This window comes from Spea bombifrons, chromosome 3 (assembly GCF_027358695.1).
Source record: "Spea bombifrons isolate aSpeBom1 chromosome 3, aSpeBom1.2.pri, whole genome shotgun sequence".
NCBI classification, from domain to species: Eukaryota; Metazoa; Chordata; class Amphibia; order Anura; family Pelobatidae; genus Spea; species Spea bombifrons.
The window spans coordinates 95,684,800-95,712,568 of record NC_071089.1 but is presented as its reverse complement, the minus strand read 5'-3'; the positions used below and the strand labels follow the sequence as shown (position 1 = coordinate 95,712,568).

At 38.2% G+C, this 27,769-nt stretch overlaps 1 protein-coding gene across 2 annotated transcripts in view; it reads right to left on the bottom strand.

The window, feature by feature from the left end:
- The window catches only part of DOCK10 (dedicator of cytokinesis 10), a 94,515-nt gene that overhangs the window by 23,220 nt on the left and 43,526 nt on the right, over positions 1–27,769 (bottom strand). For both annotated transcript variants that reach the window (XM_053458886.1, XM_053458887.1), the window contains exons 13-36: positions 21,990–22,115; positions 21,248–21,330; positions 20,643–20,765; positions 18,906–18,985; positions 18,282–18,469; positions 17,340–17,405; positions 15,941–16,033; positions 13,614–13,737; positions 13,294–13,415; positions 13,044–13,130; positions 11,671–11,763; positions 11,110–11,228; positions 10,291–10,360; positions 9,686–9,799; positions 9,344–9,415; positions 8,156–8,302; positions 7,683–7,766; positions 6,115–6,211; positions 5,599–5,643; positions 4,448–4,623; positions 3,638–3,754; positions 1,455–1,560; positions 1,219–1,340; positions 44–158 (exon numbers count right to left, since the gene is read on the bottom strand). In XM_053458886.1, the coding sequence (XP_053314861.1) occupies positions 44–158; positions 1,219–1,340; positions 1,455–1,560; positions 3,638–3,754; positions 4,448–4,623; positions 5,599–5,643; positions 6,115–6,211; positions 7,683–7,766; positions 8,156–8,302; positions 9,344–9,415; positions 9,686–9,799; positions 10,291–10,360; positions 11,110–11,228; positions 11,671–11,763; positions 13,044–13,130; positions 13,294–13,415; positions 13,614–13,737; positions 15,941–16,033; positions 17,340–17,405; positions 18,282–18,469; positions 18,906–18,985; positions 20,643–20,765; positions 21,248–21,330; positions 21,990–22,115 (2,569 nt within the window). The remainder of the gene's footprint in view (positions 1–43; positions 159–1,218; positions 1,341–1,454; positions 1,561–3,637; positions 3,755–4,447; positions 4,624–5,598; positions 5,644–6,114; positions 6,212–7,682; positions 7,767–8,155; positions 8,303–9,343; positions 9,416–9,685; positions 9,800–10,290; positions 10,361–11,109; positions 11,229–11,670; positions 11,764–13,043; positions 13,131–13,293; positions 13,416–13,613; positions 13,738–15,940; positions 16,034–17,339; positions 17,406–18,281; positions 18,470–18,905; positions 18,986–20,642; positions 20,766–21,247; positions 21,331–21,989; positions 22,116–27,769) is intronic.

The following is a 27,769-nucleotide window of genomic DNA, read 5'->3' as shown; positions in this document are numbered from 1 at the left end:
ATAGGTGCTGGTTACACGAAGTCAAACACGCCAAATAGCTTACCCTCTGATATCATTTTCATAATGTGAAGGAAGCACATCAACAGACATTTTGTCTCGGCTTGGTCGAGTTTGTCAAACCGAAGGGTGGACCCAATCAGTGACAGAGGTCTTGCGATCTGTAGGATGAAGTATGATCGTTTCATAACAGTCTACATTCAGCTATAAAAAGACCAGGGTGTGAAAATGTCGCCTGTCTTCCTAACACAGTTCCGATGATAACCAGCAAGAGTCTTGGAAAGCAAATGATTGGTAGCTACTATGTTATAAGCTGCCTTTGACAAACATGTGATTGGTTTAATGAAATATATACATATAAAATGTTATTTTTAAGCACTGGATAATTTAGTGTGACATGAGAATGTAAATGGCCCACAAAAATGCATTAGAGGTTAATAGAAGGCACAGATGAACTCATAATCATTCATCTTTGAAAAGTCGCAGGAAATTCATCTTTAGGAAAGAACGTACGCATCGATGTTTAAATTGCATTATTTAATTAAGTCATATCCTACCGGTACCTCGCTTCTGGCTCTTACCTTTATATCCAGCTTTGCATTCAGGGCTCCCTCTACTAAACTCTGACAATACTAATGAATATTGTGTGTTGGAATATTTTCCCTGTTATATTCTTCTCCCCTAATCCCAGTTTGAGCTGAATATGTGGAAAAGGACAGCACGAAATCAAAATTCTCATATATTGTGTGTGTTCCTCACTCAGGGGCAGCAGCAGGTGCAGTGGGTGCGATGAACTCATATGATCACGGGGAGGATTCTGGGAGTTGTACTTTCACAATTTATTATATAAATAAAACAATGCAGACTGGAAAAAGAAATCTTTGAGAGACACTAATCTAGCCAACTATGTAAATTAAGTTGAGTGAAAACAAAAGTATCTTTTTACCAAGTTCCTTTTTTAATTATTTTCATTTACAAGACAACTACTTGTACCTTTACCCATACTTGCTCATAAACCTAAGATCAATAATCTATATGATTAGTGAATATAAAAGATTTTATATTAGGAACTGTGGGCTTTTTAGATAGGGAAAGTTTATAGATGGAGAATGAATTCTCTTCTGCACTACAAGGACACAATTCTTAAATGTAATGAAGCAAAAAAGTAATGTGATGTTTCCCGGTGCATCATTTGCATATATATTTACATAAAATGTATACCTTTTCACAGTTTTCCGCCTTCTCGTTGTTCTTCTCGTTTGTGCTAGGAATTGATTCAAGGCTGGCTAAGGATGCCCTTGAGTCAGCGTTGTTTCCTGCTGAGATAGCGATGGATGAAAAAGCTGTAAGAAAAGAGTCAAATGATAGAAAATGATAATATGATAAAAGAGAAACACTCGTGTACAAGCATTTACACACGCAGCTCACACATCTTGTGCGTCCAGTTCTTCTCTTACCAGCTATGGAGTTCAGAACATCTTTGGAGAATGAGGTGTCTGCAGAAGTGGCGTGTTTCAAAGCGGACTGAGATGCGGCAGCAGTGCTTAGGTCATCTCTTGAACCCTACGTATTAAAGAGGAAAACATATATGTATATGAAACATTCCTTTCTTACACCAGCAGACAAACCGCGATCAGCAGGTACATTCCTGGCAGATAGATGTATTTCAATCGAAATGGAAGGTTAAAGTGACATTCGTAATAAATTTAAGAAGATGTCCTGGATTTTGTTACTACAAGTATATTATAAATTGTTCACCTTTTTGTTTGTGAATTAGGGCATGCTCTGCAGATTTGTATTTAAATAATTTGGCAGTTAGGTTCAGATGGGAGGTCTGCATTATCTTAACTTTATGGACATTTAAGGCAAGAATTAACTTATTCTGCAGCCAACAGCCAAACCTTCCCCCAAAAGAAAATATGTATTTTTTTTACAACTAAAATAATATTCCTAATGTTGTAATGATGTATATTACATGTTCTTTTCATTTATGTGATAGAAGATTCTCTATTGGCTGCACAAGGATAATGTGCTCCTTTTCCAAGGAGAAAGAATGGGGTGTTTCATATATACGGTACCTCCCCAAGTAAAAGAACACCAAAATGAATGAAATACACTACATGTGGCCCTAAAACATTTAGAAGAGGCTTCAAATATGCAGCAAATATGCCACAATGCATGCAGGATGCAGGGACAGAAGCCAACAAATATATGTTGTGCCATGTAAGAAATATATAATATAGGCGCTTTTATTCTCACGCCATATCAGCCAGTTTCCCAGAAATATCTATTTTTTACATGTTGTTGATCACATCCATAAACTTGATGAATTGATCTCCTTCTGTGGGGTTATATATTTTATGTGCTTCAGGGTCCTCAACATATGATAATTAGATGAGTTCTAAGAAAAATGACTAATAAGCCAACCCTACAACCTGATCATACAAGACAATATTGCAATCCTCGTTGTTTCTGTTAGAAAAATGCTTATGTTATCATAAATATTATTGCTGACAAAGACAGTAGAAAATGTCTAGTCTATGATATTTCACGAGTTGCGCCAACATATCTACTAAGAGGCGTAACCTGCTTAAAAAGTAAACAATCAGAATGATGCATGCTATTAGAAGCAGATAAGAAGTATAAGAAGTTATATAAACCATGTAATCCAAATATGTAATTAGACAACGCTTCGACTTTTGTGTGTTGTGTGCCTTGTCTCGATTATGCGCATAATCTAAATAAAGAAAAAACTTTTTCTGAGGAGAATTCGACCATTAATTCAACCAACAGTTTCCCTATGAAAAGATTGCACGTGGCACAATGGATATAGCTTCCTTACCATTATTAATATTGCAATCAGATGTATTATACTATTCAATGGTTACTGAACCTATTTAAAAATGCATGTGCATTTAGTAGACATTACAGGAATGTTCCAGCATAGCATATTGTCAAGACATTAAAGGAGTTTTCAGAGCTGCAACGGGCATGAAGTTTGTTGGAAAAACCAGATGGAATTGGAAATGTCTAATGTTTTGGCTGGGAAAAGGTGTTATTACGCACCTAGTCAGAGTTTAAAAGGAGGAATTAAGTGGGAATGCTTTTAGGAACACTTACAATGTACGTAAACATTTCCATACATTGGCAGTCTGTTAAATTACAATGCTTTTATGCCAGGTGGCTGGCGGAATCAATTTTAGGAAGGGTACTTCTTGGAAGGGTAAACATCTTTTGAGGCCCACTTAACAACGACATGGCCATTTTAGATATATTAAAACAACAGTGGCTTTAATGTTTCAGAGTCTGACAGCCCCCATCTTCTGATGTTACTTACACCACTTTAAAGAAGTCTAAGTAAACTCTCCCAAAGTCTCATTCACATACCATGTCAACAGGCAGCTGTAAATAACCAAATCGGATTGATGACCAAGACCACAGAAAAAGGCAGACATTGCTGTCCTGAACACCATATCTGGAATAATACTGACAGCTACCGACTAGTTGAGAAAAATCATTGTTATGTACTCTAGTAGGACTACCAAATGTTACCTATCCCTGGAGTGGCCTGCAGCTGCACAAAAACAGGTAGTGCGGCCCTCTGCTACATTAAGCCATTATTGCTTCTTTTAACACGAACCTGGTTTGATGTATTCACGCCAAATGGAAAGAAGTACTTCATGAAAATCCGAGGCATATTATCCAAGAGTAGACCATAGAGAGGTAAATATAAAATGGCTATTTGAGCCTGTTTTTCCTACAAATAATGAAAAAAATATATATCACAAGGAATCACTGGTGTATCTACACAACAAATTGCTGAAAATGCAGTTATGTGTATCTTGCAAAGGTTAATTTTAACTGGGTGCAATAATAAAACATTTGCAAGTTACCCCGTTTCTCCCCTCTTAACTATTAACACTCTCTATGAGGGTTTTCTAATGATCATTACTTCTTCCCCTGCTCTCTGATGACATTCTGCAGCATAGAGAGTTATGGTGACAAGATAGTTATCACTACAGCTTAGGTAGTGTGGTACCAAGCCAAAAGAGACCTTATTGCTCCAATAAAGTTTGATCAGCTCACTAGGAAGAGGACGTTGCACAAAATGCAGAGCTGTCCGAGAGGCCTGCCGTAACTTGGAAGAGGACAGTTTAAAGTCTCTGAGGCGGCCCTGCAGCAGCACAAGAGGCGGCCCTGCAGCAGCAGAAGAGGCGGCCCTGCAGCAGCAGCTGCACTCTTCCTCCATGGTCAGACAAAACTTGCCACTGATTGTCTGCTTGAAGTAGATAACCAGTGGCAGGAGAGCGCTCCAATAGAAGTGCTCCAAATAGAGGTCTGAAGCTGGAAGTCAGTATATCATGTGCAAGGAAATGTGTCTGAAACGGAACAGCTAAATCAGCAGCTAAGCCTAATATTTATTGTTTTTTTTTTGTCTAAAAGAATTTACCTTGTCAGCATAACGGTCATCAAAGGAATGTTTAGTCATCAAATTTCGTAATGCAGCCAGAGCAAGATGTCGAATATCCTGGTCTTCTTGTAGTGCAAATCCAATTTCCCTAAGTAGTATCCCAATCAGGAAATGTTTGCGACAGAAATCATCCGTTAAGGTGTACTCTGGCATATCTTGAGTAAAGGTTGAAAAGAGAATTTACTGCAAAAGTGTTCATGGGACATGGGATATAGAATACTGGTGAATTTAGAAACATAGAGTTTGACAGCAGATAAGAACCATTGGGGTTGCCTAGTCTGCCTGTTTCTGGGTCACAGATGAGTATAAAATATAGTAACTGTTCAAAAGGAACTATTGGCCAGTAGTTTATACATGATTTTGTGCATTGCAGGAAGACCAATGTCAAGAAGGCAGCAAAAGCATCTCTTTGATCCATACATGAAGTCAATCTCCGTGTTAGTTAGAAAACAATGTCATTATAGTTAAATCTAACATATAAAATGACTGTACTATGTGCGTTCCACAATAAAGACTGCAGTGTATATATTTCTTAATACAGCTGCGAGGCTTCACTGAAATATTTGCAGCACTTTGTCGGGAGCCAGGAAAGTGGCATTCACTTGCCAACAACTGTATTTAGGCCGTGTGTAGAAAGAAAGGAAAGAAAACTGGAATGCATGTATCACTCTCCATTTAAACCAGAAAATATTGTATATAACATATAGCATTTAATATACGTTTAAAAGACGCATAACACAGTAATACAATCACCTAAATAAACAGATAGGCAACATCTTGCATGGTAGATCATATTAGTTTAAAAAGGGGAACCTTTCCGGAGTTTCAGATGTGAAATCCACTGGGGTTTGACTCCCTTACCATCTACGAGCTGCAAAGTGAACTTTAATTTTCACCAATCCAACAGTTTTAAAATTATTCTTAATTTAATCTGATCACACACTGGAAAACAAGATTCTACTATTTTGTGCCCATTAGCCTTTAATGAATTACAGCAGCTTGGGTCATTTTTGAGTTACTATTATTTTATTAAGCATTTCTCAAAAACATGTAGCCACCAAACACCTTGGTCTATGTGATGGGTGTTTTGTTGTATGCATTAAGACAGCATGTAGGACACAATAACCTACCTGACGCATGCAAAGCTTTTGTGGAATCTGAAGGGGAAACTGCGTCTGCGTTTGGTACAAAACAGAAGAAAAGAACATAACATTTAGTCAATGGAATATTTAGTTTATTGGTAATCAGAGATTTCAAGATACCAACTTACAACCTTAACATTTGGAATTTTAAATATATAGAGCTGCACACTAGTTGCATGGTCTGATAATTTAGTGGTTTACCAAGACTAAAGAAACATTTCCAATCAAAATAGAAAAGTAAAAAAAAATCCGGTTTGATGCAGTAATCAGCATCCCGTGAAGAAATTGGTTCTCTCTGCCCATATGCTTTAACCCTGTTTGTGCCACGCGGGTCACAGTTAGCAGCAGTTAGATGGTACTGCAGATATAAAATGTCACAGAGGAACTAGAATACAATTCAAATAAAATATAAAGAACAGGAACATTGATACTGAGTGAGCATGCATTTCAAAAAGGCTTTCTTCATCTGGTAGTGCAGGTATGTCTATCCGCGTTGGAAACTACCTGGGATGTTTGCAGATCGTATGGGTAGACAGAGAGGAACAAAGTGCTCATGGTTGCAGACCTCCTGGAGAAACTCAAACTTGTACTGACAGAAATCCTGAAACAGAACAATATTGATTTTTAGATAGAATCTGGACTCTTCTTCCTAACTGTTTTACTTCTAATGCACACAGATTAGACAAGAGGAGACTTTTGGTGATTTGTATTCAAAAATGCCTCTTAGATCTTCCCTAGGAGCAAAATTATTTTTGAGGTGCAGCCACCAATGAAATTTAAACATAAAAACACGTGACTTCTCCTCTCTTATTCTATGAACATTTTATACGATGTTAGATGATGTGCTTGGATACTTGGGTATGACAGCATGGAACCAACTACATTCAGAACCCTTTGAACTGAGGAGATATAGCAAATGTGCATAAGGATATATACAGCCGCGCGGACATTGGTGCCTCATTTGGGGAAAAAAATTGTCACTTAACTGCTGGGTCAAAAATCTGTAAGTTAAAACTCCAGGTGTCGTGCTGGCAGCAGTCAGATTCTAAAAATTAGAAGCCCACATTTTCAGGGCTGATTTATGCATTTGTCATACATTATTACTATTAGTGTCCTCTCTCATATTTTCCCAGATAAGGAACATGCACACAGGGTCACTATATGATACATGTGCGGAATGGGCATAGTTTATCATATGTAAAAAAAAAGAGCAAAAAGTACCAATCCACACATACATACAGCAAAAGAGTAAGTGTAGCAGCTTCGTCAAAATATATCATTGCACTATATATATGGTCAATTATCACATGTATCAGCTGTTGTGAAAGGGTAATAATAAAAATGGAAAACAAATAGAACAGAAAATAAAAGCCCTCACTATGTCTGTGTCCCAACACAGAGAACGCCAGCCAAGGCAGCCAGCAAAGACATTTTAATGGTCCACTCACAAGCCACGTGTACCTGGCCTTCGAATCTCAAGGTGGACGCAAATAAATCCCCTGCTTGCTAGGCATCCCTCGCTCCCTCCATCTAACTGAGGACACGTACATTTGGGAGCTGGAAGGACCCCATAACACCGGGTCAAAATCCCACATCAGAGCCCCTAGTTTTTTTTCATTTTTAATGAGCTTTTAATAGGTTACTATAAAATATTTCTGCAATTTTTCAGGTGACTGGGAAGGGCTGAAGGTCCCTATTTCAAATGTGAATATAAGACAGGTTCACCAAAGGGTGAACTCTCAATAGGTACTTGGTTTTAAGACCCAAGACAAAAATGGACATCTAATGACATTTACAGAAATTAAGTGACTTTAGGATCTTTAATTTGTCTCTGTCTTAAAGCTGGTTACAAGAGTGAGGCAATGAGACAATGGCGTGACATGGCCAGTTTGTTTCAGATCTCTAGTGTGGGGGAAATAATGGAAGAGGCAACATCGGGGTCTACAAATCTTCCAGTCTCACCCAGTTTGTGAAGCTATGTGGAACGATGCAGGATTTGGGAGTATTACGATATGTATGTACAGTGAAAACATGCAGTACAAGAATGTGAAATTTGTTAGTTTATTTCTTACCTTGTGATCTTCAGGACTAAACATGCTGATATGGCAACTTATCATCTTAAATATGGCACCACGGTCCATAAATGTAAAGCAGCGCTGGAATAATTAAAAAAAAAAAAGTTTATATGTTTAACGCTTCATTTCTAACATTAGGAGTTAGAAGGACTACAAACAGTTTGTAGGGTAAATCCTTTGACACAAGGGGATATTTGCTGCATACATATAGGTGCAGTCATACATGTTGATTTTCTTGACTTTAAGTAGACGTTAAGGCACATAGACTAAAGCAATGTGGCAGATTTACCCCCCACAAGGAGCAATTCTGGAGCAAAGTGCATCATTTGTAGAAATCACCATGGATGAGAATGGTATGTCACTAAATATTGCTCCAACTTTCAGAATTCTCCAGAAGTGCCCTAGTTATACCCAAGCAAACATGACCCAAAGATTCACGGGTGACATTATCTGTATCTGTATATGTTCACCTTTAAAAAACAAGCCACACTCAGATTAGCTTTCCTAGTTTCTTCCACGGCATCTCTGTATTTCCAGATGATGTGATCTGAGAAGCCCATCACAAGCGAATCCACTTCAGTGAGGAAGGATTCAGGAAACCTTTTAGTCCGATGAACCTTAAAAAATACAGCAGTTTTACAGTTTATATAAGAAATTGAAAACTTCAGCAAATATACATCAGATAAAATATGTCTAAAAGTGAATACATGTCAAATATAGAACACAAACTATAATTCCAGTGCTTTTAGGCACAAAGATAACATCCTTTTCACTATATAATTAGAGAGAGATATTACTGCTTTTCATTAGGAAAAAAACAGACTGCTATAACTCTACCATTGTTAATAAATTCCTCCCACCTCCGTTAAAAAACGGCAGTCAGCTGCATTCTTTCTTAAGTTGCTAAAAATTACTTTTTGACAATACCAGTATATTCCAGCATCAAACTTTTGAGACCTTCTGTAATTGTATTCGTTAAATGAATCCATTTAAAAGTAAATACAATTTCAAATTCTATTTGAAAAACAAGAAAAGCATTCATGCGTTATTTTCCTGTCTCTGTACCTTCTTTAACCTAGCTGCTCCATACCTCAGCATGACATAATCATACCTGGGAACCAATGTTCCATCTAATTTTTCTTAGTCAGTGTGCGCAGAAAATTTCCCTTGTGCAAAAATTTTCACAGAGCAAAAATTTTGTGCGCAAATATACGCGCCGCATAAAGTTTCAAAAAAAATATTATTTTTTCTTTTTTTGGGAAAAACTATTGTGCGCACAATTTTTGGACGTGTGCGCTCTCTAAAAAAGCTAAAAAAAACTATGTGCGCGCGCAGCTTAGAGGGAACACTGCTGGGAACTCTCCCTGGGGAGGAGAATGTTGTTTGGTCCTGCCCATTTCTCCTCCTACTCCTCACCCCTTGTCCTGTCCTCCCACAAAACCATTCCCCCAGAAGAGGGGCAGCTTCAGGAAGGGAAGTTCCCAGGTACAGACATGATGTACCCTTGACTTTGTTCATTACATTTTCACATCTAATTTATTACAAAGCTCTATATTGTAACTACTTCCAAAAATTGTAATCATAGTAATAAGCCAAAGACATTTTTATCTTTAAAATACTTTAGCTCTGAAATAATAATAATAAAAAATATGACTTACCTGCATTAAATTATTGTCATGAAGATGTTGAGCCATTGATTTGGTAATTATTTCAAGGAAAAACCAGGAATGCTGAAGGAAGAAGCAGACAGTTGTATTTGCCAGTAGCAATGCGAACAATATTAGCGATTCATAAAAAAAGCTGTTTCCTCAAAAATAAGAGTTTTTTGGGTATTTCCCCCCATCGATTACAGAGTGACAAAATTATGCAAAAGTATTCACAACAACTTGCGGGAAAATGCTTTGCCTTCTATAATAACATTTTAATGGGAGCATTGAATACATTTAACATTCTTAGAAGATTCCACGTTTTGTATCATAAAACACTGTTAACAAACTTACCCTAAGCACAAGCTTTATTGGATTTGCTTCATTTGACTTTAGGAGACTTGTCACTCCTTTAGCAAGTTCCTCGTGGAGTGTCCGATTTCCATGTGATTGTGTTTTAAATACATACTGGATAAAACAAGGATTAAGGATAAATAAAATGTATATAATGCCTGCACCTTTTTTACTTAATATATTTATCATGAACATTCCACAGCTTATAATCATACCTTCACCAATATTGCTATAAAGGAGCTTTTAGTTGAATTCCAAACTCAATTTAAATTTACGGCCAAGAAGGCTTGTGTCATCCAAAGCCTGATCTCCTCTCACACATTCCTTTTCCCTGATTCTAGCTGGGAAGCTTGGGATAGAGACCTCACTACAGCTTTCTTACATGACTGGTACAGATATTCCAAACAGCTCAGTACTGTCATATGTTTGCATGCATTAATGTACATTACTCTCTATATTAGAGCTTCAATGTAAAAATCTATAGTTAAAGGTTCCACTAATCAGATCTACACAAGTACCACCAACCACATTTTATACATATATGTTGTCTCCCAATCACCTTAAGAATTACATTTATCGCACCGTTAAAGGAAGCCCAGAATTACCTTTATGTAGGAATGGACATAACTCTCCAATTGTTCTTCATGACATTTGGCCACAATGTCTGTAAGGACCCTGAAATGAAAATGCATCAACAAATTCAAGAAATGAATGAGATAATGAATTCTAATAAAGGCAACTACATCAACTACGCTACACGCAGTGCTGACATTTTTTAGGGATATTTTTGAAGGACATAGATTTTATCTATTTTTATCATTATTCAGATAGGATCTATATTGATTTGCTTTTTTGGGTTTAATACCCCCATTTTCCTATCTCTATTATTACTAATTTGTTAATACTTGCTTGGATCTGTTTATCTGGGGTACTCAAACTCACCAATGTTGCTAATATCATTAACTCCTTAAGGACAATGGGCGGTCCCTAAACCCATTGAAAACAATGCATTTTGAGCCCGTACATGTACGGACTTTGTCATTAAGGGGTTAAAACAGAACTGAACTATTTCTTCATTAACGAGCAACCTGGTAACATTCACATTTTAACATGTATTTTTCAAAGCAAACATATCACAGAACCATACGTATGGGATGATTACTTACCAGGCAAATTTGCCTTAGGAAGACTCTAGAACTATGGATCTAATTCTATACGGTGCGATGGTACAAACTGCTCTCATATGTCGACTATCTATTAAAAGTTTTCTTCTTATCGATACCAACATCAAAAATATTAAAATGAGGAAGTAATGGTAATTGTAAATAAATAAACTGTTTGTAATTTGAACTTTTACATTTTATCCATTGTAATAATACAAAATATCTAGTAATGCTAGTGGAATTTGCTGTCAATACTTATACCTGGTTATAATGGTGATGACCTCATCATCATTATTTTGTGTAAGAATATGGAATAGTTGATTCAGTAGAACAGGAAGAAAGTTTATAACCACATGGATCTTCTCAATATTTAGTAAGTTCTAGGAAAGGAATAATCAGGGTAAATAAATTTGAAATACAACATCATTATTAAAGGAAAAGTATATTTCACACACCTAAAAAGGAGCCCGTTTTACCCTTAAGGGGACTTTAAAGGCTGTCTAGTACAATTGCTCCAATAGGTCCACGTATAAAGTAGATATAGAGGCTAAAAGGTGATCCATTGTTGGCCTTATTTACATATACCTACCCAGAATCCCTTGCAGCGGTGGTAGCACTACAAGAATTCTGTAAAAAAAGCAGGTCTTCCCGCATAGATCTACAATTTCTGGGTGTTTTGCATAACAAGTTGTGTCATCAAGAAAATGTTCATTTTACAATAACGCAATGCATTTATAGAGAGGTGCTTCAAAGGCAGATGGCCGACTCAAACGACCACAGCTATTATATTTATATGTGTGTGCACTATGGATTTTTCTGTACCTTACAGGAAGCCATGAAGTCAGACGATGTAGGCTTTGATAGCTCATTTTGTTGTTTTTGGCATTGCTGGAAAAAGCTATTCAGATATGGATCCTAAAAGGATAAAATAGTATATGTCATTTCTTTTATTCAATATATATGCACATTACAACTAAATTTCAGGTTATCTAGACTTATCTACATAGTTGGGTTTTTCCTAATTAACTAAAGTAAAGAGAAGTTACCCATGCTAAAACCTTCCCAGACATTTTTTAAACAGTCCAAATTTTTGTAACATCATTATAAAGTCCTCAGTGAATGATAAATGTTGAACAGAACAGAAACAGCTCTGAAAGGATCAGCCTATTTTTTTACATATCGGCGTCAAATATATATTTTTTTATGGAAATGAAACGTATGTCTCCCCCTTTGGCTGCCTATACTGAAACCAGGAATAGTAAAGAAGAATCGTGCTTATGGACACTTCTTGCACATGCTCTGCTGCACTCACATTTAAGGCAGACACCTCTGACACAGAAATCTAATTTTCTAATTCCAACAAGAGAGAATAAGTAGAATAAGCAGAGAATGGACACCAATATGCATTTAATATAAAAAAGGCTAGAGTGGTTCTTAAATATTATCCTACATTCACTATAGTCTTATATTCATAAAATCTGAGACAGACCGGGTCAATGTTAGTGTCAATTTTAACGACAGGTTTTAGAATGTAACATCTGTAGAGAAAAAAATGGGAAAAAGGTAATGTGGACAAAATGCAATCTACCCTTTTAGCTACACTGTCTTTTCTCCACTATCTGACAGCAAAATGATGTTGTCAGCGTGCAAAATCCACTACTCCAGTGTTAAAAGAAAAGCTTCTACTGAAAGCTACCTTCTAAGTACCTGGGGTTTCCAAAGCATCTTTTTTGTAAAACAAAAAAAAGCTTTATGCATTATTAAATTCTATAGTGAAACTAACTGCGACTTATCTTTTTTTAAATTTTTTACAAAAAGTGCTATTTTCTAGAAATATTTTACCTTAGTGAACTGTAGAATTAAGCTCAGGTGTAAAACCTAGTCAGCTGACTAACATCTACTCCTGAAATGCTCTCACTACCTTCTACTAACCCCCAAATCTCAAACTAGCAGAATCAGATCCAACAAAGGGAAACAGATAATAGGGAGATGTAACCGTGCAACTGCAGACAACAAGAAGATGACAATATTGCTTAAAACATCAATCCATGAATTGTTATTAAGTATATTGAACTGTATAACTTTGGAATTGAGAAAATGTCATAGGCTCTTTAAGATCATCTCCAATCAATTTCTGTCAATATCTGTGAGAAAGTTTATACGTTATCTGTAGCATTTTGGGAGCAAGACCATACCTGAGTGTATATGGTGGATACAATAAGAGTTGACACTTTAAAAAGTGGTTTTCCTCCATCCACCCATTTGAGGTCACTTCCACTTAGCTGAAATACAATTATATTAAGATATTATTATTTAACTGTTTTATTTATTTATATAATTAAACCGTGCATGTTGGATAACATACTTATGAGAAGGAAATATTAATGAACTACAACGTATCAATTTGAAGGCGATCAATTGCCCATATTAAGACTCCTGTCATACCTTTCCAGACATAGAATCTTCATAGCCTAAGTATTTTGGAGGCAAAGTCGTAGCAACAGGGATAAGGTGATCTTGTGAGGTAAGCTGTCCATTTTTGAATAAGGGCAGCCATGCAAATCCAACTATAAGAACCGAAGACAAGAAAACTATCACAGAAGTGCAATAGACAGACTTTTATACAAGAAATGGATACATACACTTATGGAGATGAATGGAGTAGAAATGAAAAAAAGACAACAAGTGATGAGTTTAATATCTAAATGAGGACATTCACTTAGAGATGGTTACAACATGTGGGTGAATGTAATCCTTCTAGATACCTGGGGTTTCCAGAGCCTCTTTCTTTTTGGCATTAGCTTTTGCATTTATATCACAGGTGACGTGATGGAATGAAAACAGAATGTGATGTTTCTCATGAAGTTGAGTGGGAAGCTCAATTTTCACCTGAAATGTAAAATATCACACTTCTCCTTAGATACATGCATCTTGGACACAGATCTTACATTGTACATCCTAATAATAATAATATCAATGATAACATATCCAATGAAAATATTTAAATTGTACAGACCTATGTTTGCACAAGATATAATACTTTACACCTAGGCTTGCTTTCACACATGTTTTTTCATGCACCAGACCCATCGGCAGGTGTTCTAGAATACTTTGCAGCTGGAGCAGAAAACTGAATTAAACCCATCAGACAAAGAAGATTAAAGCAATACAGCTTTTGTGTCTGGTCTCAGAGAAACAAGGCTTTCATCCCAGACACAGAAACCATGCCCTTCCTTTCCTTTCTGTCATGTTTGCACATAGTATTTATAAATGACTATAGGGATGTGAGATTACTCTCACTTCAGTGAAATTCTTCATAAAATGCAAGAAAAGATGTACAAGTGGATAAATCAGAACAAAAGTAGCAAAAAACTCTGTTCCCCAATGTTGTGGAACTACAACTCCCATGATGCCGAAGGTTGAATGAATATCACAGAAGCATTGTGGGTTTTGTAGCTCCACACGGAGAGAGCTACTTGTTTGCCATCCATGGGCTAGAAACATCTTCTTTAATCATGGAGAACACATCTTAGCAATTTCAGTCCCCTTAGGACGTCCTTAAAATCTGTGCCAAGAAGTCCATTAGGATGTATTGGTACATCCTGAATTTGTTGCAGTGGCAGGGACATCTCCATGCGGCTAAATGGGAGATCACGCTGTCTATTGACAGCCTGTAGTCTCTTTTGTTGGTGGAAGCAAGCATTGCTGGGTTCCTACCGACCGATCGCATGTAACAACGTTTGCAATGAGCACTGGTACACAATCATACAAGGAATGCCCCATCACGTGATCGGGCATTGCCTTCCAGTATGTGTCAAGGTTTCATTGTTGACACCCCCAGAAAATAATAAAATAAATTAATACAATTTAAATAAAAAATGCCCCTTAGCCCTAGCACTACCCATAAAGTAAATTATAAAAAAAACACTTTATTTTACACCTTAAGCAAATATGTAATACAGTGTAATATGTAAAGCATGAACCTGGCCCTATTGAACATAAAAATAATATCAGGAGATGTTCCTAAACTTTCATTGTTCAGCTGTGGCACCTACACTGCAGGAGATTGTTTTTCTATTCTAGTATTGGTTTGTATCTATTATAACTAATAATTATTATGTTTTATGTATTACTATGAATGTAAAGGAACACAATTAGGTATTTTGTGTGGGTTCATCAAATATGAAAAGGGGAATTATCATGGTTTTAAAAAAATGACAAAAAAGATTCTGGTCATAAAGACCTGTGGGCATAAAGGGGTTACAAAATACATTTTACTAGCTTACTCCAGTATTGGCACGAGGTACAGTTTTACCCACAACATACAATATGGTTATCTTGCAATGGCAAGCAATATTGTTATGGATGCTTCTTTAATAATATAATTAATAATAATCAGATATCAGATTATAGTTTAAAATGGATTACTTTCAACTTCACTGCCCCTCCAATTGTGGATGGAGCCCAGTATTACAAACGGCCAGGACCTTAATGAATTGTGCAGTATTCATTTATAATAACATCATAAAAGCCAAATTTTGGTGTCAGCTAACATTTGGAAAATTCATTATTTTATATTGGTCTAACCTATACTTTATGTACAAAAATGCCAGCAAGCCTTGGCTATAAATATGAAAGATCTGAGGTGGAATATGCTGAGCTGCAAACAGAAAAAAAACATTTCTTGGTTATTAAACCATATTGGTACAGGAAGAGAAAACCACTTATTACAGGGTCTTTTGAAAATATAAAACATAAGCTTAATCTAATCACTGCCAGATGATAGACACTGCAAGGCTGCTGCCATTAGTCAATTCCTTTCAATTTTAATGGGAGATGATTGAATGCAGTTTATTTTTTTTTTTTTTTTTTTTCACACATTCACAGTACAACGACCAAAACATCAACATAAAATAAAAAAAAATAAAAAATTGAATGCAGTTTAAACAAACCCGTTATGGGCTGTTTCGTAATTAACTGATCCATTCACAATTAGTGCATGAGTATGATGACTGTTATTGGTGTGGAGTTCATACAAAAGGTGGATGGGGACAGTATAAGTGAACACGACAGATAACATTCACAGACTGACCTCGTCATAGAAATCTGGATTCTGAGAGTGATGAAGGATTGTGGTATATGCTGTTCTTGTAAACAAATGACCTCCGGGTTTTCCATAGATACACTGATCAGAAAAGAAAGAAAATTATGAAAAATCGCAGATTTGTCATAGTAGACATATGGAAGTAAATACCATAGAATTAAATAAAAGCTTTAATACTGCAGACAGAAAGGATATGGTATTATAGTAATAGGTACTTTTATTTCAGGACAGCTCTAAAGGAACTTCTAAATGGGTGTGTAAAACATTGCTAAGTAAAAATCTGGAGTAGAAAATATTATTATAAATTGCTTTTTACCAACCCGCCAAGTGTTGTGGCTAGAAACCTTAGCTAAGTGATAAAAATCGTTTTGATAGATCCTCATTCCCATGCACTAGAGGAGTCCCTACAGCAAGCCAAAAGATCCATAACACTAGTAATGATTTTTTTATGTCAAACCAGACTGAAAATATGGATGTTTTTTTATTTCTGTAAAATGGGGAGCCATTGCTTGATACAGATGTTTTCATCAGTGTATATTTGGAGCCTTGCTGCTTGGTGATTCTCCAACATCCTGAACGAGAGGATTAATACATACCCACGTGTACTTTTGGCAATGGCTTTTTCTTCAGCTCCAGTTTTCAACTTTCTTAAGGCTTCTTCTGTCTAACATTACCTTCCCATGATAATGCATATATATATATATATATATATATATATATATATATATATATATATATATATCTATCACAAAATTCTAACCAGACTACATTGGCTTGCTGGGTTTGTGATGGCTAAAAACATTTGTTCCCATTACCTTCTACAAATAATCTACATATGAACTTTGTTACTGGTTATAACTGAAAAAAACAACTAATTTATTCCATTAAATTATAATATAAGAACAAACATTTTAATGAAATGCCTCCCACAGACTGGAGCAGACCCTCGAGGGTTATGGTATGGCCCACAAAAACCCCATAGCTTCTGTTGTATTACATCATGATTTAACAACATTCACACGTTACTGGAAATGCTTCTGAATAACACATGAGTCACCCCTTCAAAATATTAGCCAAAACACTAGATAAAATATAATAAGATAAAAATAAAGAACATGTTATTCAGAATGATTTTTAGTGTATATAAAAAGCATAAGCATTTTTTTTTTTTTTAGATATTTTAAAAAGGTGAAAACAAATGACAAATAGAATCAGTTTCTAAAACTTCCCAAGTCTCTATTTAGTGTTAATGCAGACTACAATATGATCCTCTGTCCTAAACCAACTAATCCCCACTAAAAACATAACTAACTTTGCTGTTATTGATACCTTGTATTCACATTGTAGCATAATATTGCATGGCTTTTAGGCTCTGGCCTTTAGTTACCTTTAGAGGCTGGCTTCCTTCTTCATCTGAGTTCTTAAATTCAATACACACCATTATGTTCCTTGCCTGCAAGAACCACAACATAAAGAGTTTGTGCAACAATGCTATTTTGCTTAGCTATGGAACAAACGGGAAATATTGAAAACTATTGTAAAAAATAAATGAGAATCCCAGAAAAACATTTCATTATTATTAATGAAAACAATTTAAACTTTAAAAATAGGCAGCCAGCTTTTGGTGCAGAAGAAAACCTGCATGACAAACTTATTAGCTGTTCCCAACCGCATATGTGCAGTATTTTATATCATAAAAAAATGAAAAAACACATTAAATGGTGTTTGCCATCCTCAGGGGTAGACAGACGGTATTACAGATACAGCTTCATTAGTACTCACATTGCCCCATCACAGGTTAAACATTTCTTAGTTATTCTATCTAGATTCTATATGCCTTTATTATTATTATTATTCGCTTTTTTAACATAATGATATGCCTAATCGGTGTATATATGTGTGTAAGCATGGGTGTGCGTGTGAACATGGATATGTATGGGTAAATATGTCAGCATTGATGTGTTTGAAACACAATAAAGTATTGTTGTGAGGGGGACCTGCTATTATATTTTTGGCCCAGGGCTCATCAGAGCCTTGAATCAGTTTGTGTATTATTTTAGAATCATATGTATTCAAAGGTGTACCCACTAACACACATCTGTAGAACCTTTCAAACAACAGAGAAACCAGGGAGAGTCAGATTACAAATTCGAGAGTTATTCTCCTAAAGTGCTATTCTGAAAGAGGCTTTAAACACACATTAGTACTAAGGCTACAAAGAATTACATATGATTTGGGGGGATAGCTCTGCAAAATATTCTACCGTATTACATCACAACATTATAATCTTGCAGATAGAGCCAGTATGACGACCCTCTACGTCACCTACCTTGTTAAAGCACCTCTGACTGTCATACTTGAGATGTTTGGGATATAAATACATTTGGTTCTTGTAGGTTCTGTAAGGCTGAGAATATTTGGTTGACGCTTGAACAAACTCTTCCACTTCCACTGTGGGTGTGTACTTCTCTAGCTCACCAAATGGTTTAATTGGTATTAGAGATGAGGTAAGACAGTCTAAAAAAAAAAAGAGAGTACACTGTTATTTGGAATATTGCATTTTTAAAAATATGAATATGTATTAGGAAAAACTGCCTTTAATAAACATGAATTTCTGGTACTATTGTAAATTTGTATTATTTACTTCACTTTCTTTTAATTTAAAATTGTAAAAATAAAATTGTGCAAATAGGGGGTGTCAAACGTGCGTATTTTCAAGTGTCAAGCAACACAGACACTAATGCACTACAGGGCTAAACGCATGGACATTTTTGTGCTTAACCAAGCTGATTGGCTTTATAGCTGAGCTTGCATTTAGGAAAACTCTAGTTTTGGTAAATACCACTGAAGCACTGTTACTGTTTCTGAGGAACAGACAAGCATGGTTGTAATTATTTCACATCTACATACAATCATTTATTAACAACACAAGAACATAAAAGATCCTACTCACTTGGGAGTTCCATGGGAACAGTGTCTATTGATATTTCCAAGCTTCCAGGAATTATCTGTATTTTACTAATCTTCTCAGCCCTGAATATTAAAGTAAACATAAAACATTTTATTGCAGGGAAAAAACAATAAAATACATCAAATATGTAAACAATATGCAGAGTTAAACCGTATGATCACCACTCATGGACAGCTGTTCCGTCCATGAGTGGTGATCTGGCTATTGTACCTCTTCCCGAGTTTTGTCTAAAGGCTGTCTTGTACAGCTGGCAATTACTTTCAAGGGATCCATGTATAAAGTGGATATAGAGGCAAAGGTGATAATTGTTAACCTTATTTGCATGTGCCTACCCAGAATCCCTTGTGGTTGTGGAAGCACCATGAGATTTCTGAGGGAAAAACAAGCCTTCTGGCTTGTCAGGTGTCTGTAGATGAGTGTTTAATAATACTTCTACTACCCCTTAAATTTAAGTGGAAGGGTTTCCATCACCTTTTACCCACCATAACTTATGTAATGGCATTAAAATACAAAATACTGACAGCACTTCAGTCAGATAACACAAATTATTTTTATGGAAAACTATTACACTGAGAATATAATATTCGGAAAAACAAATTTAACAGAGAAGTCTCGTTATGCTTCAGAAAGGCTGCATGCATTGTCAGATTCATGATATTAAGCAATTGGTGATGTTCTGACAGCAGAGATGAAATAGAGAATACATTTCTTATAATGCAATCATTGTAATATAATGAGCAATATCCATCCTTATCCTCATGTTCTCCGACCAAGAACATTGAATAAACAAGAATTAATTGGTTAGACCATTTGTAGGATCATTTTGCTTATTTATAACTCTTGTATAGCTCCATTTAAAGGTTAAAAATATGCACTATAATATAAATAATAAGAAAAATAATCATAATAATTATTATATTCAATTATGGCAGACATACATCCCACCACCTCTCATTAAATATGTAAGTAATGACACAAAATGGCTACTATGTTTAGGAAGAAAGCAGAGTATTGCTTAACTGGGAATGCTATAAAAAGGTGTATCGTCCAGAGAAGTTTGTATGATTATATACTGATATTGATTGATGGACAGACTTATAGATGGATATAGTTAACTATATGTTATACAGGCAAATGTCCTACACATAATTGTGTATAGGGTAGGAAGTTTAGTGCTGGAAAAGATTCCTTAAGACTGGTGCTGTTACGATGGTAAAGACCATAGCTGGTTCTTGGCGGGATAAAGAAAAGCCAATGTCACCTATGAGAACGTCATACTGAGAGCTGAGTAATAAATGAGCCTACAAAAAAGCTACTAAAAGCTAACATAAAATATTGTAGGTGTGATAATGGGGATATACATGCAGTAGAAAGATTAGAATATAACCCTATACAAAGTGCTATCTTTTCAGTTATGTTTTCTATCGATTAGTACTCATAGGTGAGTCTTGAAACAATCAAGATATACAAGACTGGTCCTAGGATTAGAACCAGGATTACAAAATATGCCATTATTTCACTGGAAAAAAATATACATATATGAAACTCTTCAGACTCTGTAAATTTAAGGCTATCTACCATAACTCATAACTGAACATAATGTTGAAACTAGAAAGGATGAAGAAGGTCTTCCCTAAACCCGCCTACTTACAAGAGGAACATCGTTAGTCAACTGCAAGTTCAAATATATTGTTAAGAAACAAGGCTACTTAATCGAACCTTCTGTATTCTGACACCAGTTTAAACAGGTCTTCTGTAGCAATCTTGTTACTTTCTTGTCTGAACAAAGGGGAGAATCTGGATTCTCGATCGATGGCTCCACAGTTATCTTTAAATATTGGTCTGCATGAAAAAAGGTAAGTATTTTAATAGAGAAGATACAAAGCTTTTCTCAAATTTTCCTTTTTTGCAAAAAAATATATTCTCACTGCAGGCAGTGATCAGGTTAGAACTTGGTACGAGCTGAAGCTATGTCTGAGCCCGGAAACTCTCTCAACACACAGATCCCGGTCAGCACATTTCTGTAATGGTATGACAGTTCATTAATACTAACGATGTCTGCTAGCCTGACTGGCGGCACATGTAGGTTGCATCAGAGGAGAGTGCATAGGACATGATAAGGACGTGTCCCCAATAGTTGTAGATGTGTATTCAGCGTGCTAAAGAACTAAGAAAGTGGATATTGGGGAAATAAACAAGCAGAGTTTGTAATTGAAACTCCTCTTGTTTAATGGAGAGATAGGGATCAGTGCAGCAAACATAATTTGATTTACTGAACCCTGAAAAAAATTTGGGTATGAAAAAAAAAAGATCTTTTTACGTACCTCATTGACCATGCAAAAGGCATTCTGTATTTTCCCAATTTACTACAGAACTGTTTAGTTGATTTCAGTAGTTTCTGCGTTGACTAAATAAATATTATAAAAAAAGAATTTAAATTAGCATTGTCATGTATATCAAACGCATAATACCTTTTTGTTCGGTGTTACAGAATACCTATATTGCTTTATAAATAGTGGTAACAATAATAAATTCATGTATATTGAAAATAGCAATTAGAAAAAAACACATATATTATGTATGTTGTTTACATTCAGATGACGAGAAAAACGTCTTACTAGGTCAGAAATAGCTATAAGCATTTTGGTTGATGAAACAGGCTCAGAAAGCATCAGTCGTTTACCCTCTAATGTATTTTCGCTCATAGGCTGATCGCTGTTATAAATTATTTCTGAAAGAAATTACCCCCAGGGGTCACTGAGGCTATTCTTTTCTTCCAGTCTCTGTCCAGAGACAGCAGTTCTAACAATGGATAAAGGGTTAACAACTTAATCCAGATATAAAAGCAAATATGAACTACTAGTCCAAGTTCCAAAAGCGAACGGAAACAAAATGTATTGAGCTACTTGTGATACTGAGAATTTGGTGATATGTCCCAATGGTTTCGATGTCATCACAGCTGTCTGAACAACCAACAGGAAGTTCCAGACCACTAACTGTTTCCGAAGCAGTTTAAGTTCTAAACAAACTTGACTCCCAAATCAAAGGGTCTATATCCAACAATACCTTGCTGGAGGAATCTGCATTTCTAATGTATGGATCAGCATTGCTGGCAATGTTTCCCATGAGAACTTTTTCTATTCTGACAACCAAGACAACATCAGGATGGGGGTTTGTTACTGAAAAAATAGCCTGCAAGAAAAATAAAACATACGCACTGCGTTGAATCTTATATATATGTATTCACATAAATGTGGCTAGTCATGGCTTTTTAATCTGTTCTGGCTAATACATTGAATTGGCAAGACGCTTATTATATCAACAGGTTCTGTAATATACCAGTGAACAAAATATTATATATTAATTCATATATAATTACATTATAATATATACCTAAAGTGATCTTGGTGCAAAAATGGTCGTCTTATCACCATAGCACCCAATGGAATGGTGCAATCAGGAGAAAGAGTATATTGGTTGCTATAGTAATAGGACCACTATTCACACTTTGCGCTAGAATAACTTCTTATATTTATACCTCAATGTGTCTCAAGTGTAAGAGCAAACAATGTATTTTTAAACAAAGCTTGAACTAAAATTCTTCCATGGAAATTTTTGCTGCTTCATAAATAGCGGTCACAATAATAAAGTAAAATAATGTATATTGGGAATAGTATTTAGTAAAAATACACATTTACATAAGCCTACTTGTGCAAATGTGTATTTTTTCTACAGACTTAAAAGAATATATATTAGATCAAAAAGCTTTGTTCTCTAGCATTGTGTTTCATAGCCAAGAACCGATCAGTAACCAGAAGTATTCTAAGCAGCTGAAGGTTCTTGTGAAGGCTTTTGTCTTGAATCATATGCACCCACTTGTACATGAGAGGTTTATTTCACCTGAATTTGCATCATTTTGCTGCCGACAGAGTGAGAGCATGGCTGCGGGAAAAGTAAAGTAAAATATCCAGCTAGGTAACTGTCTTAGTTATCTCTATGGTTACTGACATATAACTCATCTGATCTTCAGCCAGTCTTTTGAAGTTGGACTTTAATTATTGCTGACTCTCCTTGACTAGATATTTCCTAAAGATGCATTAAAATCATCATTGATATATATTTTTTTGATAAATGCACTTGGTCACAATAGCCATGGAACAGAGCACAGAAAAACTGAATGGGATGGCCGGAAGAGCCAATCAGTCCAACTAGTCTGCCCATTTTTTCCTGCAGTAAACACCAAACCTTATTTTGTTCTTGGTCTTGTCGCATGTTCTGGAGAGACTTATGCTGGTCCCATGCATATTTAAATGTCTAGTAAGATTTGATTTTACTAGTACAGATAAAAAGGTTTTTCATTGGCTAATACATGTGCACTGGAATGTCCCATAATCCCACTGAGTAATCGCTAGTAACACTGCTACTAACTGTTAAAAATGAATATAAAACACAGCATCTCAAAAAAATGCTTTAATCGTTATCGTTTCTTTTAATATCAGTGCGACAGACCAATTTGTCCCCATTAATACGTTTGGTTGCCAGGGGCCCACTTTAGGCAACATTAGTCTACAAGACTTGCTATAAATTTACATGTTTGTGATGAAAATGATCTCAAGTCATTATTACTAGACTTGGGCACCAGGGGGCTCTTCGTGTTCGTCTTCGTGCTCGTCTTCGGGGGAAAAAAAATCTTCGTATTCCGCGAATATTCGCCCGTTCCTGTCTTCTCTTCGGGCGAATATTCGCGGACATTCTTCGTGCTCGTTTAATCTTCGTTTTCCTCCTGGTTGCCTAGCAGGGGTTAATACGGGGTTAATAACACATCACAGCAGCAGCAGCTGCCGTGAAGGTACGTGTGTGCAGCTCTATTGGTCGTTTCGGCAGGGGGCTGGTCTGGCATCAACGAGTGAATTGCAGAACTGCAGAATGCACTTCATTCGTTGATGGCAGGCGAGCCCCCTGCCGAAACGACCAATAGAGTTGCACACACATACCGAGGTGTACTGTCCATAGATGTTTAATAAAAGAATAGGGAATATTTTACATTTTTAAATTGATTTTGGACCACTTTACATGCCTAACATTTGCTACCTATTTACAATGGCATACTTTGCAACAACCCAACTTACTTATTGGACAGGACTGGAAAATAGCAGGACTGTCCACCAAAATCTTGGGTGTGTTGGCAGGTATGCTGATGGAAAAATGTTGGACAAGAACTAAAAAATAGCTTAGGGTTAATGTACGGTTATGTTTAAGATTAGTAGCAGTGCACTGGTTTGGTTAAAGATGGATTATGTCTAAATAATAATAATTTAATTTTAATGTTTTTTTTTAAAAAAAAATAGGGGTTTATTTAAATGTATTTTAAAGTTAGATTTATTATTTAGTACTTGATTATATTTATTAAATGTTTATAGTAGCGTTACCTACCGAGCTATACCTACCTATGTGTATTTGCATTTTGCATACCTAGTTTAGCTAAATTAGATGGGACAGGACTGGAAAAAAGCAGGACTGTCCCTGAAAAAGTTGGGTCTGTTGGCAGGTATGTGGATGGAAAAATGTTATAGGGTGAAGTGTGAGTTATAGTGTTAATGTAATGCTATTAGTGAGTGAAGGCCAGGGCAAATAACAAGGAAAAGGTCCTTGTGTTTTGTGCATTGTAAGTGTGTGTGTATGTGTGTTATGTGTGATGTCACTGTGTGTTATATGTGTTATATGTGTTATTGTGTGTGTTATGTTTGGTTGGTTGTGTATCAGAAGGAAAATAATGAAATGGAAAAGGAAATGGGAAAGGCAAATGAGTGGGCAATTGGCGACCCGCTCACCTGTTTCACCCCAGGGCAAAGCACCCAAACACTGTCAGTCTTAGACGTTTGGCAGCAGACTTCCAGAGCTCAGACACAAGGCCCTAGCGTAAGCTGGCCACTCCGGCGGAGGTAGCAGGCGTTGCCACACCGCAAACAGAGGCAGCCAGGGGGGAGAAACTGCCCTTACCATTAGGGACATTTTGGGCATGACTCTAGCCAGGAAGCGAACTGGCAGAGAAGAGATGCTGGCACCACCACCAGCAGCAGCATTGAAAAGGCGAATGAGTGGGCAATTGGCGACCCACTCACCTGTTTCACCCCAGGGCAAAGCACCCAAACACTGTCAGTCTTAAACGTTTGGCAGCAGACTTCCAGAGCTCAGACACAAGGCCCTAGCGTAAGCTGGCCACTCCGGCGGAGGTAGCAGGCGTTGCCACACCGCAGACAGAGGCAGCCAGGGGGGAGAAACTGCCCTTACCATTAGGGACATTTGATTCATGACACTAGCCAGGAAGCGAACTGGCAGAGAAGAGACACTGGCACCACCACCAGCAGCAGAATTGGGAAAGGCGAATGAGTGGGCAATTGGCGACCCACTCACCTGTTTCACCCCAGGGCAAAGCACCCAAACACTGTCAGTCTTAGACGTTTGGCAGCAGACTTCCAGAGCTCAGACACAAGGCCCTAGCGTAAGCTGGCCACTCCGGCGGAGGTAGCAGGCGTTGCCACACCGCAGACAGAGGCAGCCAGGGGGGAGAAACTGCCCTTACAATTAGGGACATTTTGGGCATGACTCTAGCCAGGAAGCGAACTGGCAGAGAAGAGATGCTGGCACCACCACCACCACCACCACCACCACCAGCAGCATTGAAAAATTGGAAAGGCGAATGAGTGGGCAATTGGCGACCCACTCACCTGTTTCACCCCAGGGCAAAGCACCCAAACACTGTCAGTCTTAGACGTTTGGCAGCAGACTTCCAGAGCTCAGACACAAGGCCCTAGCGTAAGCTGGCCACTCCGGCGGAGGTAGCAGGCGTTGCCACACCGCAGACAGAGGCAGCCAGGGGGGAGAAACTGCCCTTACAATTAGGGACATTTTGGGCATGACTCTAGCCAGGAAGCGAACTGGCAGAGAAGAGATGCTGGCACCACCACCACCACCACCACCACCACCAGCAGCATTGAAAAATTGGAAAGGCGAATGAGTGGGCAATTGGCGACCCACTCACCTGTTTCACCCCAGGGCAAAGCACCCAAACACTGTCAGTCTTAGACGTTTGGCAGCAGACTTCCAGAGCTCAGACACTAGGCCCTAGCGTAAGCTGGCCACTCCGGCGGAGGTAGCAGGCGTTGCCACACCGCAGACAGAGGCAGCCAGGGGGGAGAAACTGCCCTTACCATTAGGGACATTTGATTCATGACACTAGCCAGGAAGCGAACTGGCATCGAAGAGACACTGGCACCACCAGCAGCAGCAGCAGCAGCAGAATTGGGAAAGGCGAATGAGTGGGCAATTGGCGACCCACTCACCTGTTTCACCCCAGGGCAAAGCACCCAAACACTGTCAGTCTTAGACGTTTGGCAGCAGACTTCCAGAGCTCAGACACAAGGCCCTAGCGTAAGCTGGCCACTCCGGCGGAGGTAGCAGGCGTTGCCACACCGCAAACAGACGCAGCCAGAGGGGAGAAACTGCCCTTACCACTAGGGACATTTTGGGCATGACTCTAGCCAGGAAGCGAACTGGCAGAGAAGAGATGCTGGCACCACCACCACCACCAGCAGCAGCATTGAAAAATGGGAAAGGCGAATGAGTGGGCAATTGGCGACCCACTCACCTGTTTCACCCCAGGGCAAAGCACCCAAACACTGTCAGTCTTAGACGTTTGGCAGCAGACTTCCAGAGCTCAGACACAAGGCCCTAGCGTAAGCTGGCCACTCCGGCGGAGGTAGCAGGCGTTGCCACACCGCAGACAGAGGCAGCCAGGGGGGAGAAACTGCCCTTACAATTAGGGACATTTTGGGCATGACTCTAGCCAGGAAGCGAACTGGCAGAGAAGAGATGCTGGCACCACCACCAGCAGCAGCATTGAAAAGGCGAATGAGTGGGCAATTGGCGACCCACTCACCTGTTTCACCCCAGGGCAAAGCATCCAAACACTGTCAGTCCTTGGCGTTTGGGAGCGGACTTCCAGAGCTCAGACACAAGGCCCTAGCGTAAGCTGGCTACATTGGCGGAGGTAGCAGGCGTTGCCACACCGCAGCAAGTGCAACCAGGGGGGAGAAACTGCCCTTACCATAAGGGACAATTAAGGCATGACACTAGCCAGGAAGCGAACTGGCAGAGAAGAGATGCTGGCACCACCAGCAGCAGCAGCAGCAGCAGCAGCAGCAGCAGCAGCATTGGAAAAGGCAAATGAGTGGGCAATTGACGACCCGCTCACCTGTTTCACCCCAGGGCAAAGCATCCAAACACTGTCAGTCCTTGGCGTTTGGGAGCGGACTTCCAGAGCTCAGACACAAGGCCCTAGCGTAAGCTGGCTACATTGGCGGAGGTAGCAGGCGTTGCCACACCGCAGCAAGTGCAACCAGGGGGGAGAAACTACCCTCACCATCAGGGACATTCGAGGCATGACACTAGCCAGGAAGCGAACTGGCATTGAAGAGAGACACTGGCACCACCACCAGCAGCAGCAGAATTGGGAAAGGCGAATGAGTGGGCAATTGACGACCCGCTCACCTGTTTCACCCCAGGGCAAAGCATCCAAAAACTGTCAGTCCTTGGCGTTTGGGAGCGGACTTCCAGAACTCAGACACAAGGCCCTAGCGTAAGCTGGCTACACCGGCGGAGGTAGCAGGCGTTGCCACACCGCAGCAAGTGCAACCAGGGGGGAGAAACTACCCTCACCATCAGGGACATTCGAGGCATGACACTAGCCAGGAAGCGAACTGGCATTGAAGAGAGACACTGGCACCACCACCAGCAGCAGCAGAATTGGGAAAGGCGAATGAGTGGGCAATTGACGACCCGCTCAC